Source organism: Bufo bufo, chromosome 7, assembly GCF_905171765.1.
Source record: "Bufo bufo chromosome 7, aBufBuf1.1, whole genome shotgun sequence".
Lineage (NCBI taxonomy): Eukaryota > Metazoa > Chordata > Amphibia > Anura > Bufonidae > Bufo > Bufo bufo.
Genome location: NC_053395.1, coordinates 170,721,344 through 170,737,698, shown reverse-complemented (window position 1 = coordinate 170,737,698; position 16,355 = coordinate 170,721,344). Strand labels below are relative to the sequence as shown.

Sequence of the window (16,355 nt, the reverse complement as noted above, 5' to 3'; positions counted from 1 at the left end):
AAGTGTGAATAAAACACTGAAGTTTTAAAATAACAAACTGGTCTATGCCTCTATACTGCGTCTGCTTGTCCTGTCTACCAGAGCGAATCCCCACAGTAATATATATATATATATATATATATAAAATGAATAGAGGGCGGCTATATGGTAATTAGAAACATTAGATGCAACCCTCCATCACCACCAGACAGAATACACAGACATACAGGAGCATATAATGAAGTGGAGACATCACCTGTTTTGATTGATTTTATAGAAAACATTAAAACATAATAATCTGATAAAGTGTAATGCTCCAAGTTTTACAAAATGTTCACACACATTTCATCATGTGATTAATAGGAATATAAATAATTTGTACACGACAAAATATAAAATCTGCAGTCATCTATCTTTGATCATCCATCTGTGCAACACAGAAGTTTCTGACTTGATTTAGCAGCAGTCTGTTTATCAACGGAGATCAAATGGATGGATGGATGGACGGATGGGCATTACTGGAAGGTACAATATACCAAGTGGATGCTGATCTATGACCAATACCAGATGAATGATTTCTAGGAAACTGCTAAGGGCCCTGCAGCAAACTTACAGACTGACTCTGAGATTGATGCTTTCGTCTAGTTAGAAATTTTGTACCAAACATTAAAAATGAATGTGTTCCTGGGGGTATATGTTCTAGAGATTTGGCCACCACGATGGGGTCCAGATCTGAGCCATTTCTATTGTCTCCCGCAGATTAAGGACCAGATGGATCGTTGTTAAAAGGGAACCTGTCACCTTGAAAATGCAGTGCAATCTACAGACAGCATGTTATAGAGCAGGAGGAGCTGAGCTATATAGTTCTGTGGGGAAAGATTCAGGATAACTTGTAATTTATACATTTAGATTCTCATTCTGGGTTTCGAGTCAAGGAGGCGGACCTATCAATGATTGACTGCTACCTCTGTATATACAGTCATAGAGCGAAGGCTGTCAATTACTGATAGGACCTCCTCCTGGACTTCAAAGCCCAGAATGAAAAACAAGTTATACAGAATATTTTCCAAGCATTGAGACCCCCACCGATATCTAGAACAAGGAGAGAGAAGCCTGCACATATTACGCTCCCTCCCCTCACTGCCGAGGACGGAATGGAGATGGGCCCATAGACTTCTAAGTAGTCCGTCTCATGCAGAGAGGAGAAAAAACACCATGTGCGAGAGCTTCTCTCCCGTCATTCTTGAGATCTCAGCACACAGACCCCTACCAATCAAATGTTTTGATACGTCTCTTTGACACAAACGTTTTTTGAAAAATTAGAGACCGGATTCTTTGCCAATTCATTTTTACAGTACATGGGTCTCTGTATTTCCTGATACAGAGGTCCAAATCGCCTGCAAAAATACGGAATTTTTAAAAAGATAACATGCTGCAGCCAGCACTAGAGGGAGCTTACTGCCTACTGTGTTGTCACTGTAAGGGTCCATTCACACGTCCACAAATGGGTCCGCATCTGTTCCGCAATATCGGGAACGGGTGTGGACCCATTCATTCTCAATGGGGCAGAACGGGATGTGGAGAGCACAAGAGAGGACATGTCATTTTTTTTTTGGCGCTGTGTCCGCTCGCCGTTCAGCTCCATTTAATGGGGCTAAACTGCAAGCAGGTCCGTGACATTCAAATTGATAAAACGCGACAGAAACCACAAGGGTTTCTTCTATGAAATATGTGGCACATTTTGCCTTTGCAAAATCCACTGTGTGAATTCCACCTAAGGCGTTAGAGCCATGAAATATTTGTAGCCAGATTCAGTCACTTTTGGCGTGATCAGCTGACAATCCAATGTATACAATTATACCGTAGGCATTACTCATTTTCCAAAGAAAAAGGTAGAAAATTAGACTTTTCTTTAGATAAGTGCATTGTAATGGAAGTGGTCCAGTAATGGGGATCAGTCAGTCTCCTAATCACAGACATCAGCCAATGACCAGCAGAGTGCTTCAGGATGGAGGCTGCCATTTACAAAGAAAATGGTCACAAACCTCCCAACAATGCATAGAATATAAACACTCACCCCGAACAAAAGCCAAAATAAATAGATTTTTATGACTGGATGTGTGGAAAGATATAAAGTATGTCTCTGAGTAATGGAATGAGAACGTCAAAGCATAATTCAGTCTCTTCCGGACGCTCCGATGCCCTGAACCATCTTCTGGATTTTCTCTTCATTCCGTAGAATGTTCCCTTTGACTGTGCAAATCTTATCTCGCTGTTCTTGGATCAGCTGCTCAAGTTCAGCAAGTTCTGCCTTTAGAGGATCCACAGCTGTGTCCGTGACGCTGAGAACACACAAAGAGATAGAATCACATGGATTTAGTGGTAGGCTTTCAGGAGGCGTGCAAAAGTCTGGAAATAAAAAGCATAAAACATACAGCTAAACCTTAAGGGGCATCTGGCAGCAGATTTGTCCCTATGACACTGGCTGACCTGTTCCATGTGCGCTTGGCAGCTGAAGGCATCTGTGTTGGTCCCATGTTCATATGTGTCCGTAGAAAAATTATGTTTTAATATATGCAAATGAGCCTCTAGGCGCAACGGGGGCGTTGCCGTTACACCTAAAGGCTCTGCTCTCTCTGAAACTGCTGCGCCCCCTGCACTTTGACAGAGCCAGGCAGTGTAAACGTGATCATGTTTGCCTGGCGTCACCATAGCAAAACTTTGCCCGCAGATTGGCCGGTACAGGATCGTCATTGCACACGTGGGACGCTGAGGGACTGGCGCCTTATCTGCGCGCCTGCGAGTTTGAAGAAGAAAAACTGACTTTACAAAGGCGAATACACCACTCAGGTATTGGCAGTTGGAGTTGCTATCGACGGCCACGTGGGACGCCACTGCCGGGCTGACAACCCTCTGCCTGGAAGATATATTTACCTATAAGAATGTCATTGCATTGAAATACTATAACGGTAGCTAGCAGAATCGGGCAACCCTATGCTTGAAAGCTACACTTACTTATTCAATAAGTGTGAATATTACTATATCGAAATATTGCAACAGTAGCCAGCTGAAGTTTATTTACCAATGTTAACTAATTGGGACATTATATAAGCTAGCTATTTATGATTATCAACAGTATCAACCACTATAGAAGAATAAAAATCACTGCACAGAGAAAAGGAGAACACAAATTTATAGGAGAAGACATTGGACTATTTGTACCACAACAATACAGATTTTTCTTATTTTACCTTTCATCCATTTTTTGATCATCTATCAAGAATATCAATACCAATTAACTCACCTGCACTAGGATCAACTTGCTAACTAGATTGAACACTCTAGTTTACTTTATATATTTTTTTAATTTTTTATATTTTTACTTTTTATTCTTATTTTTATTTTTCTACTTTTTATCGATCTAATTCACTGCACATACACTTTTTTTGCACAAATTGCACCAATACAATCAAGCTCATATTGATTTCTATGTTTGTGTGGGAACTCAAATAAGTATTTGTACACGCCATTTTATCTACCGTATATATATATATATACCGTATATATAAAAAAAAAAGAAAGTCCAACGGGAGCACCAACCTGACAAGTGGGTGCAATGTCCAAAAGGGGGGCAACGGCAATCCCCAATCCCCAATAGTATAATCGAATAGAAAGCAGGACTGCACTCCAATATGTGATGAAAAAATCAAAGCAGTTTATTCACCCATGTTAGGCAAAGTTTGCGACGTTTCAGCTCTTGCGAGCCTTTCTCAAGCATGGAGACAGTGAAAGTGAGCACATTTAAAGCATTACAAAAAGTGTTACTCCCATCAGGGTGTGGTTACAATCATCTTAAATTGCAGACATGTGTTACAATTATAAAGTGCATGTTTAACATAGTGACTAGTGTTATACGTTCTATCATACCAGGATACTATCCCTCTTATATAGAACAAGACATATATAGAACTTGTGCTCCAATTAGAACCATAAAACAGTGCAGACCTACTGAATGGGGATCCCAGGAGTGAAACTCGGAAAGCCATGGAGCCCACATATACCATCATGTTCCCTATGCGTCTCGGTCTCCTCAATGCGCATGCCCAGAGTAACAACATCATGTGAATCACAATGAGAGAATAGTGCGCATGCGCTCTATAGGGTAACATCTACCAGCGCCATTTTAGTTCAGGGAAAAGTGCCCTAAATGTCCGTTCTATATTCACCACGTAAATGATAACTATACAGAGTATGTACTCAAAGCCGTGACTATAGAACGGAACACATAGAGAATGTGCAACAGACCGCAGCAGGGATCTCCTACAGATGCCAGCATCAGGACCGGGATCCCCACCTCTCGGGAGGGACACCGGACTATGGGGCCGTGTACGTCGGAAGGGGACATCTCCATGAACCCCGCCGACCTACCTAACCCACTTGCTGGAAAAAGCGGTCATGGAGGGATTATCCCTCAACATTACAGAAAACAGCAGCGCACTATAGCTTGATAATGTGTCTGGAGTAGCGCATATACGATAGGACACCGTAGTTGGTACTGGGCTGCACCGCTTCCAACAAGTTAAAGTCCAGGGATCCGCATCCAGCATCGTGAGAGTTAAAAATTCTAAAAGGCAAGAAAAAAAAATATATTAGTTTCCAACTTTATACTCTGTTGTGTTTGTAATTGCATATAGTACTTTCACAATTCTCAGACACTATTACAGGTACGGGGAAAATATAACACATAAATGCGTGGAAAAAGGGGGCGAGCAACAGATCACCAGGCACCTATCTGAACTCTACATTTAATCCTCTAGGGTGCAAGCTATCTAAATCATAAATCCAACGCAATTCTCTTTTTTTGAGAATAGCTAGACGGTCTCCGCCTCTCCTGGGGAGTTCAACATGGTCCAGAATCCAGCATCTTAGATCCCGCTCAGAGTGCCCAAGGGATCCAAAATGCCTGGAGACCGGAAGATCAGCACGTTTTTTTCTTATTGAATTCCTGTGATTGTTCAATCTTAATTTTAATTCTGTGGACGTTTCACCAATATATATTAGGTTACACGGGCATGCTAACGCATAGATTACATAAGATGATGAACAATTTAAATGGAACTTGATGGGATATTCTTTATGTGTAGAGGGATGTATAAAGGATCTAGCTTTACATATATAGCGACAATTGACGCAATTGAGACACGGGTAACACCCATGTCCCGACTGCGACAATGTTCGCTGTACACTAATTTTCTTAGGGCCTACATCCGCTCTGACCAAGTGGTCCAATGTGGCCCCAACGTACGCAAATATCTACATGCGGCACATGGAGGAGGACTTCATCTATGTATCCCACCACTTCCAATATGTCATTGGGTGGTGGCGGTACATAGATGACGTCTTCCTCCTGTGGTCAGGCACAGAACCCCAATTGGTTGAGTTCCATAAATATCTGAATAGCATTGACCCTGACCTCCAATACACTGTCTTACTCCAAGACAGAATTATCCTTTCTTGACACCAATGTCAGATTGGTTGATGGTTTGATCAATACAGGCCTATACATCAAGCCAACTGATAGGAATACTATTCTACGATACGAAAGTAGTCATCCTCGTAGTTTAATTAAACACCTACCGCACTCACAATTTTTACGCGCTAAACGTATTATATCAAAACAGACTGAGTTAGTATCCACATTGGATATGATGACGGGTAAATTTAGGGAACGAGGTTACCCCCACCGATTGCTAGATGATCAAAAAAATGAGATTTTACTCAATAGCCCCAAAAAAACTTCATCTGCTTCACAGAGAATCCAGAGGATACCTTTCATGTCCACATACTCTGAGTGTAGTGTGGAGATGGGACGTATCCTCAAGGAGAATTGGAGCATCCTTGGCAGGTCTATCAAAGACGTACCCGAACTGAAGTCTCCTCCCCTCTTATCATATCGGAAAAGTAAAAACATCAAGGACCACTTGGTCAGAGCGGATGTAGGCCCTAAGAAAATTAGTGTACAGCGAACATTGTCGCAGTCGGGACATGGGTGTTACCCGTGTCTCAATTGCGTCAATTGTCGCTATATATGTAAAGCTAGATCCTTTATACATCCCTCTACACATAAAGAATATCCCATCAAGTTCCATTTAAATTGTTCATCATCTTATGTAATCTATGCGTTAGCATGCCCGTGTAACCTAATATATATTGGTGAAACGTCCACAGAATTAAAATTAAGATTGAACAATCACAGGAATTCAATAAGAAAAAAACGTGCTGATCTTCCGGTCTCCAGGCATTTTGGATCCCTTGGGCACTCTGAGCGGGATCTAAGATGCTGGATTCTGGACCATGTTGAACTCCCCAGGAGAGGCGGAGACCGTCTAGCTATTCTCAAAAAAAGAGAATTGCGTTGGATTTATGATTTAGATAGCTTGCACCCTAGAGGATTAAATGTAGAGTTCAGATAGGTGCCTGGTGATCTGTTGCTCGCCCCCTTTTTCCACGCATTTATGTGTTATATTTTCCCCGTACCTGTAATAGTGTCTGAGAATTGTGAAAGTACTATATGCAATTACAAACACAACAGAGTATAAAGTTGGAAACTAATATATTTTTTTTTCTTGCCTTTTAGAATTTTTAACTCTCACGATGCTGGATGCGGATCCCTGGACTTTAACTTGTTGGAAGCGGTGCAGCCCAGTACCAACTACGGTGTCCTATCGTATATGCGCTACTCCAGACACATTATCAAGCTATAGTGCGCTGCTGTTTTCTGTAATGTTGAGGGATAATCCCTCCATGACCGCTTTTTCCAGCAAGTGGGTTAGGTAGGTCGGCGGGGTTCATGGAGATGTCCCCTTCCGACGTACACGGCCCCATAGTCCGGTGTCCCTCCCGAGAGGTGGGGATCCCGGTCCTGATGCTGGCATCTGTAGGAGATCCTTGCTGCGGTCTGTTGCACACTCTCTATGTGTTCCGTTCTATAGTCACGGCTTTGAGTACATACTCTGTATAGTTATCATTTACGTGATGAATATAGAACGGACATTTAGGGCACTTTTCCCTGAACTAAAATGGCGCTGGTAGATGTTACCCTATAGAGCGCATGCGCACTATTCTCTCATTGTGATTCACATGATGTTGTTACTCTGGGCATGCGCATTGAGGAGACCGAGACGCATAGGGAACATGATGGTATATGTGGGCTCCATGGCTTTCCGAGTTTCACTCCTGGGATCCCCATTCAGTAGGTCTGCACTGTTTTATGGTTCTAATTGGAGCACAAGTTCTATATATGTCTTGTTCTATATAAGAGGGATAGTATCCTGGTATGATAGAACGTATAACACTAGTCACTATGTTAAACATGCACTTTATAATTGTAACACATGTCTGCAATTTAAGATGATTGTAACCACACCCTGATGGGAGTAACACTTTTTGTAATGCTTTAAATGTGCTCACTTTCACTGTCTCCATGCTTGAGAAAGGCTCGCAAGAGCTGAAACGTCGCAAACTTTGCCTAACATGGGTGAATAAACTGCTTTGATTTTTTCATCACATATTGGAGTGCAGTCCTGCTTTCTATTCGAATATATATATATATATATATATATATATATATATATATATATATATTATTTTTTTTTAAGATTTTTATTATTTTTTAACCAATAAATATCAATTTCTGCATAAGACCGGATGAGGAGTGCTTGTCTATACATTATATTTCCGGCGTGAACATGGGAGCAACACAGATGCCTTCAGCTGCCAAGTGCACATGTAACAGGTCAGCCAATGTCATAGGTACAAATCTGCTGACAGATTCCATTTAGGCTTCTTTCACACGATCAAGTTTTCCGACCAGGGTGCAATGCGTGAAGCAAACGCATTGCATCCAGACTGAATACTGACCCACTGATTTCACGTTTTTTCACGCATCATTTTTGCGTTCTGGAAAAATCGTAGCATGTTCTATATTCTGCGTTTTTACGCAGCTCTGGTTCCATAGAAGTGAATGGGGCTTCAGTGAAAAACGGATTGGATTCAGATGCAATGCATTTTTCACTGATGGTTGCAAGGAGATGTAGATTGTTATTCTTCAGTTTTTTTCCACACGTGTTAAAAAACCTATCAAAAACTGATTGCACCCGCATGGAAAAAACTGAAACATTGAACGCAATTGCAGACGAAACTTGCGTGCTAAACCATCCAGAACAGACCCCGAAAGAATCTGCAATGCTAGTGTGAAAGAAGCCTTAATCCAAGGTACAGACACCATACCTTCATTGCACAACATAAAACTAAAATATTTTATTATTTCCTTTTTCCATAATGGTTGTTTTTATATTTGGGATGTATAATTTATGGTATTGTTTTGGGGGGCTGGGGTTTAGAAGCTGCTTTCTGGTATGTAGTGGCGTTTTTTTTATGGCTGAGCTGATCTGGCTCTGACTCCGGGCCCCTGGTGATCGCGTTGCCACCTCCTAATCTTTACACACAGCGCTCGTGAATACACCGGACTCATAAACTAAGAGTCCGATGTATTCTTTAAAGGGGTATTCCGGTTAGAGAAAGTATACACTATCCACATGATAACAGATTGGTGGGGGGACCTACCGCTGGGACCAACACCGATCACGAGAACGGGAGCCCTATACCTCGTGGAGCCCACCTAAAATAGACAGAGCGGCTGGTCAGAAATGCGCGCCGCTGCTCCATTTCTATGGGAATATATAAAAAGGTCTTGTCTGCACTGGATTCGTGCAGCGAGCCGATGAACATAAGGCACAAATCACAACCCGAGCTTGGATAAGAGATTTTTTTATTTTGAAAAGACGACGCGTTTCGGGGTACTCAGGACCTCTTTATCAAGTCTGTATCCTTGGCACTGTGAGCCCGCTGGTGCACTCTCCTGGCGGTCCCTTTCAGAACGTGCAGCAAGTACAGCAGCGCCGCTACAGCAGGACACTCTCCAGCAACAATCATCAGTATTCCTTCTGAAAGGGACCGCCAGGAGAGTGCACCAGCGGGCTCACAGTGCCAAGGATACAGTGCAGGAGTGCAGCCTGGGCAGTACAGAGCGGGACACAGGCCAGAAGAGGCCTGCATCGCACCGCATCGCAGGAGGCAAGTATGAGAGTTTTTTTTATTTTATTAAAATCGGCCAATTTTTCTGCCACATGGGGGGGCAGCAAAGAGGAGACTGGCACATGATGGGTGGGGGGGGGGGGGGGGGAGAATTGGCACTTATTACTGGTACATGGGGGGGGTGGCAGCAGAGAGGAGACTGGCACATGATGGGGGGGAAGAATTGGCACATGGGGGGGTGGCAGCAGAGATGATACTGGCACATGATGGGTGGGGGGGAGAATTGGCCCTTATTACTGGCACATGGGGGGTGGCAGCATAGAGGAGACTGGCACATGAGTGGGGGGGAGGAGAGTGGCACTTATTACTGGTACATGAGTGGGGCGGAGAGGCACTTTTCACTAGCACATGATTGGGGGGCATCTATGGGGGCACCTCTTACTGGCACATTATTGGGGGGCACTACGGGGACATTTACTGAGGCCACAAAGAAGGGGCATTTTATATGGGGGGCTCTGTGTGGCACTAGTATTATCAGTGGTATTATCTGTTTCTGCAGTATAGTATTGGGGAGCTCTGGATCCGCCACTGGTTCTATTCGTCTTGCCGCGCAGGCGCACCTCCTTCCAGACCTGTGAACCTCATGTGCAGCTGCGTCACAGGAAGTCCAGAGAAGAAGAAAGGAAAAGGAGACGTTCAGGGGTAGGGAAATGTGTTTTTTAGCGAATATTTACTTACCATTTCCTCATCTTGAGTTGATTTTCTGTTTTGGAATGGCTGTATAAGCAGGACCACTGTAGTTTCTGTCAGCAGCAGCTTCCTTAACAGCTTAACCACAGCTATGGTCTGGTAGAGACCATATCTCCCACCATTATCTGACCTGTTGAAATGCAGACTGTCACCCTGATATCTCATTATCCAAGTCTCTTTGAGGAAGAAATGAGAGCATGCCAACCCAGCCAACTGCCATTTTTCTTTCCATGGGCCAACCATGATACTAAAATAGCATCTTCCTACTTATACAGCCATTCCAAACCAGAAAGTCAACTCAAGGGTAAAAAAAAAAACATTACTGATTAAAGGGGTTTGATAGAAAAACTTAAATTTGATACACGTTTCCTTTTCAGTGTTCAGATTTAGATATCAATCTGGCCCGTTATATAGGGAAATATAACTGAACCCCGTCAGGGACTGAGATGGTCTGCATAGAAGAGCCTGCAAGAGGTAAGTGTCCGTCAGGGGCAGAGACCTGCAAGTGGGGGTTCATACACTGTGTGTGCAACACACACACACACACACACACACACATATATATTGGTATTTTACTAATAGCAATTTGGAATCCCTAGGAAAAACAATGATGTCAAGAACCCGCACCTATATAGAGAACGGAGCCCCGAAAGTGAAGAAGGGCGCACTGCGCATGCGCAGCTGCCCTCCATTCATTTCTATGGGGCTGCCGAAAATAGCCGAGCGCTGGCACGGCTTTTTCCGTCGGCCTCATAGAAATGAATGGGAGCATGGGCAGTGCATGCGTGGTACGCTCCTATTCACTTTCTGGGCTCCGTTCTCTATATAGGTGCGGGTCCCAGCACCTAACGATATGCCCCCATTGTCCAAGATGGGAATACCCCTTTAAACTATAGTCCGGCCCTCCAACGGTCTGAGGGACAGTGAACTGGCCTCCTGTTTAAAAAGTTTGAGGACCCCTGCTCTAAAAAGGAACAACTTTTAGCAAATGAAGCAGTGGAAAAACGGCCCAAGGGTCACTGCAAGGGGTTTAGGCGGTAACCCTTCTGTCCTGTGGGGGGCCTGGTTTGATCCATGCTATGGGGCCCTTACTTCTCTATGTAGACCACTGATCTATAGTTTATCTATAGTCCCTACCAGGTGTAGCTATTACTTCCAGCATGTTTGTGTCTACCCCAATACTGCACCCAAGCCCTAAACGTTACAGATACCTTTGCTCCCGGAGAAGGACTTCTGCATGCTCTCTGTTCTCTGTCCTCCACATCTGCAATTCATTTTTCATCGTGTCCATGTCCTCTTGGATGTAGTCCATCATTTTACCCAGTGGTAAAGCACTGCGACACACAATCTGGATGGAGCCCCTCAGTTTCTCTATCTCTTTAGTCACTAAGTCCTTCTCTTTTTTTCTTCCAGTATCGGTCAAGAGTAATTTGCCCTTTAAAAAAAATAAAAATTGAATAAAAATGCCGGAATATACAGCAAGCTGCCTGCACATACATCTATAGGATATGTACATATTTCTGTAAGAGCCTTTCAGGAAGACACAGCTCCAGCTCCTATCTGAAGCAATGAATATGATGAAAACGACTACTACCAGGTTAATCATTTGCGTCAGGTCAGCGTTTCTTCACCCACAGTAGTGAAGTACAGCAAACTTCGGCTGCTGGTAAGAAAACATCCTCTAGGGGGCAGCAACTTCTTACGCCATCAATGAGGAAATCGCAAAGTAGCAAAAGGTTAAGTAGGCATTTTGCAATTAAGAGCTGCTCATGAGATTTCATCTTATTAGAACATGTTTCATGGTAGAAAACACTGCTAAAGTGAGTATTATTCCCCTTCGCTACAGTGCCAACACAAGCTGAGAAATATCACATACCCTTAACGATGGGGACAATTTTCATTTTTGCATCTTAGTTTTATAACCCCACACCTTCCATTTTCCATTCACATAGCCATAGGAGGCATTTTTTTCACAGGACAAGTTGTATATTTTAAATAGAAATGTAATTTACCATAGCTTGAGGGACTGAGACTGAAAAGTAACACTTTTCCGCCCTGTTTTGGGGGGGTTTTTGTGTCTACGGCGTTGACTATGCGCTAAAAATGATACGATCAGCTTATTCTGCGGCTTGATATGATTACGGCAATGCCAAGTTTATATAGTTTCTATTATGTTTTACTACTTAAAAAAAATAAAAACCTTAAAAAACTAGTTTTTTTCTCTTCATCGCCATATTCTGATGGCAATAACTGTTTATTTTTCCATCTACATTTTTTGAGCGAGCCGTCATCCCATTGATTGAAAACACCTGACGATCTCTCCTATAAATTATCTGCAAAACCTAGGGCCTCATGCACACTACCGTAATTTCTTTCCACATCTGCTCTGCCTTTTTTGCGGATCTGATGTGGAGCCATTCATTTCAATGGGGCTGTCCACATCCATATGTCAGTTCTGCAGCCCCACAAAGAAGACAGAATGTGTCCTATTCTTGTCCGTTATGCAGACACCAATTTCTAGATGAGTCTCATGTCGTTTTAGGTCAAATTTATGCAAAAATCTAGGAAATTTTGAAGGATTCACAAACTTTAAAGCACCAATCGTGAATAAGTGAAAAATTGTGGGAAAAGCCCTTAAGCTCTCTTGGTGCTTAAAGAGGACCTTTCACTAGAATAAAACATCTAAACTAACTATACAGACATGGAGAGCGACGCCCAGAGATCCCCCTGCACTTACTGTTATCCCCGGGCACGGCTCCGTTCGCCCGGTATGGGCTACGGTATCTTCATATGTTTGGCTCCACCCAGGGGAACCTGACGGCGTCTCTTTCTCCTATGCTGTAGTGCTGGCCAATCGCAGCGCTCAGCTCATAGCCTGAGAGGTTTTTTTTTTCTCTCAGGCTATGAGCTGAGCGCTGCGATTGGCCAGCGCTACAGCATGGGAGAATGAGACGCCTGGCGGTTCCCCTGGGTGGAGCCTAACTATGAAGATACCGGAGGCTATACCGGGCGAACGGAGCGGTGCCCGGGGATAACAGTAAGTGCAGGGGGATCCCTGGGCGCCGCTCTACATGTCTGTATAGTTAGTTTAGAGGTTTTATTCAGGTGAAAGGTCCTCTTTAAGGCCTCTTTCACACGAGCGAGTTTTCCGTGTGGGTGCAATGCGTGACGTGAACGCACAGCACCCACACTGAATCCTGACCCATTCATTTCAATGGGGCTGTGTACAGACGCATCAGTTCTGCGTTGCGTGAAAAACGCAGCATGTTCTATATTCTGCCTTTTTCACGCAGCCCCGGCCTCATAGAAGTGAATGGGGCTTCAGTGAAAAACGCAAGCAGGTGCAGATGCAATGCGTTTTTCAACTGATGGTTGCTAAGAGATGTTGTTTGTAAACCTTCAGTTTTTTATCACGCGGGTGAAAAACACATCAAAAACTGAACAACTGAACGCAAACTGACTGAACTTGCTTGCAAAATGGTGCGAGTTTCACTGAACGCATCCGGACTTAATCCGTCATGCTCGTGTGAGAGAGGCCTAAGGCTCCAAGCCTACGACCATATCAGTTTTGCGGTCTGTGCATCCACAAAATACAGATTCAGTCTGTGTTGCATGCGCATTTTTTCAATGGGTTCACATTTTGTGGACAAGTTCCATCTTTTTGCTGAACGGACACATGAATGCGGAAAGCACCTGCTTCATCTGTGTGCTTTCTGCATCCAAATGTCCGTTCTGAAAAAAGCTAGAATATGTTGGCAAAATGTGGACCACGGACCCACTGAAAACAACGGGTCAGCAAATAAAATGCAGACAGCACACTTTTGCGGATCACAAAGTGGATACAGTCGTGTGTATGGGGCCTGAGGCTTTATAGCCATTGCATAAACCATCATTTACTTTTTGTCATCACCTCCAATAATTCTCCTGACTCCACCGCTGTCCACACAACATGTGCAGGTCTCTTATGGTTCTGCCCTCCTCCTGGCCATGTCTGATGCAGCAAATTCAAACGGTCAGTGGTTTGCATGTTACATATCCATATTCCTGCACTGTCTGTGTACTGAAGCTTGGCACTACGTGACACCGCCATCTTGCTCCACATGCTCAGTTTTTATAAAGGATTAATGAGCATCATAAAAGGAGCATCAAGAGAAGTCTATCCGCCAACTATACAGACATTACATCTCAAGCGCTGGTGGTCATCAGAGTCCACTAACTGGAAGCTTATTAAAACTATAATTTCCTTTGTACAGCTGAAGAACCGCAGATCTCTAAGGGTCCATATACTAAGCGGAGTCCAATCAACTCTGCTGCCAGAAAAACAACCATTTCTATTGCTCCAAATCCCATCTAGACCATGGGTATAATGATGTCTGTAAACTGAGCACAGGTGGATTGTCTCCGATATGAGAAGACATCATTTCTGCTCATGGGATGGACTTAAGTGTGTAATTATGGAGAAGTCAGTTCAAGAAAGAGAGCCTATAATAGGAGCGTGAAGAGGTACATTTTATCCGATCTGGTGAACACATCAATAGTATCCTATAGATGCTGCACACTATCCAATATTCTAGAATATCAGTCAAATAAAATATAAGATTGTAAGAAAATGTAAGATTTTGGGAAGCTTCAATAAAGAAAGCTCAAAATGTTACCCTAATATATACAGTTCTGACTTTTTATTATTAAAAAGGGTATTCTGGTTATAACAATTTCCCAATACAAAATGAATAAAGAAGCGGCGCGCATTTCCGACCAACCTCTCCATCCATTTAAGGGGGGCTTCACAGGATACGGGGTCCCCTTTCTCATGATTGGTGGGGTTCCCAGTGGTAGGACCCCCACTGATTTGACAGGGGATAACTTGCTATAACAGGAATACTCTGTTAACCACCTAACTGTTTTGCCGGAGCTCAGCTTGGGCTCTGGGAAAAGAACCTAAGTGTTCTGTCCGAGCTGGGCTCAGGCAGAAGTGGTAGCAGCTAGGAGCATGGCCCTGGTCTTGCTTGAAAGCTGGCATTCCAAGACAGCATTAGCCCAAGTTAAGCAGGAGGTATCGCTGTTAGAAATCGAGTCAGGAATAATTGCGGTAAAAACCTGCATTCCGATTTCTAAGGCTACTTTCACACTGGCGTTTTGGCTTTCCGTTTGCGAGATCCGTTCAGGGCTCTCACCAGCGGTCCAAAACGGATCAGTTTTTCCCTAATGCATTCTGAATGGATAAGGATCCGCTCAGAATGCATCAGTTTGCCTCCGATCAGTCTCCATTCCGCTCTGGAGGCGAACACCAAAACACTGCCTGCAGCGTTTTGGTGTCCGCCTGACGAAGCGGAGCCAAACGGATCCGTCCTGGCACACAATGTAAGTCAATGGGGACGGATCCGTTATCTGACACAATCTTTCACAATAGAAAACGGATCCGTCCTCCATTGACTTTCAATGGTGTTCAAGACGGATCCGTCATGGCTATAGAAGACATAATACAACCGGATCCGTTCATGACGGATGCATGCAGTTGGATTATTGCAACGGAAGCGTTTTTTGCAGATCCATGACGGATCTGCAAAAAACGCTAGTGTGGATATCTTCCCATGTAAAGAAGATATTGCTGTCATTCTGGTATTGTTTGAAAGCTTGGAATGCCAAACCCACATAATAAAGTGATGTTATTTTTACCACACAGTGAACGCTGTAAATAAATTCCACAAAATAATGTTAAAATTGCTGTTTTTTATCTTTCCTCCTAAAAATAAAATAATAAAAGTTATTTACTACACTATATATACCCCAAATTGGTTCCTAAAAAACCTACAGCTAATCCCGCAAAATATTATTTTTTTTTTTTTAAATAATATAATAAAATAAGAAGTTATGACTGCTGGAACACAAAGAGGGAACATGTTACTGGTCCTTAAGGCTAAAATGAATTATGTCACTAAGGAGTTAAAAATACAACAATTGTGTTGTGCGCCAACAAAATTAACTGCAGACACATATTAAAAATAAATAAAGTGACATTTTTGTGAGGGTTTTTCCAATTTTAATGTGACTGTTAGGTTAAAAGAGAATTTCCGTAAAAAATACGATGCGAAAACAGTTGACATCAATTCCATACCCAGAGAATGCAGAGTTTGGGGAAAAAAGCACACTTAACAAAAAAAAAAAAAAAAATGCAATAAGGGCCCATTCAGACGGCCGTAGTGCTGTGCGGATCCGCAATTTGCGGATCTGCAAAACTCAGATACCGGCCTTGTGCGTTCCGCAATTTGCGGACCGCACATGACCGCAACCATAATAGAAAATGCCTATTCTTGTCCGTGGACAAAAATAGGACATGTTCTATCTTTTCTGCGGAGCCGCGGTACGGAATAGCGGATGCGGACAGCACACGGTGTGCTGTCTGCATCTTTTGAGGGCCCATAGAAATGAATGGATCCACAGACCTTCCGCAAAATTGCAAAACGGGTGCGGATCCGTTCATACGGCCGTGTGAATGAGCCCTAAAAGTGAGAAAAACTGTTCGTAGTACA

The 16,355-nt window shown here is 43.2% G+C and overlaps 1 protein-coding gene across 2 annotated transcripts in view; it reads right to left on the bottom strand.

Annotated features, from left to right (window-relative positions):
- Positions 1 to 1,583: 1,583 nt before the first annotated feature.
- Positions 1,584 to 16,355, bottom strand: part of TRAF3IP1 (TRAF3 interacting protein 1) — a 53,808-nt gene continuing 39,036 nt past the window's right edge. For both annotated transcript variants that reach the window (XM_040440748.1, XM_040440750.1), the window contains 2 exons: positions 11,037 to 11,260; positions 1,584 to 2,321 (listed from right to left, as the gene is read on the bottom strand). In XM_040440748.1, the coding sequence (XP_040296682.1) occupies positions 2,156 to 2,321; positions 11,037 to 11,260 (390 nt within the window). In that variant the 3' untranslated portion in view covers positions 1,584 to 2,155. The remainder of the gene's footprint in view (positions 2,322 to 11,036; positions 11,261 to 16,355) is intronic.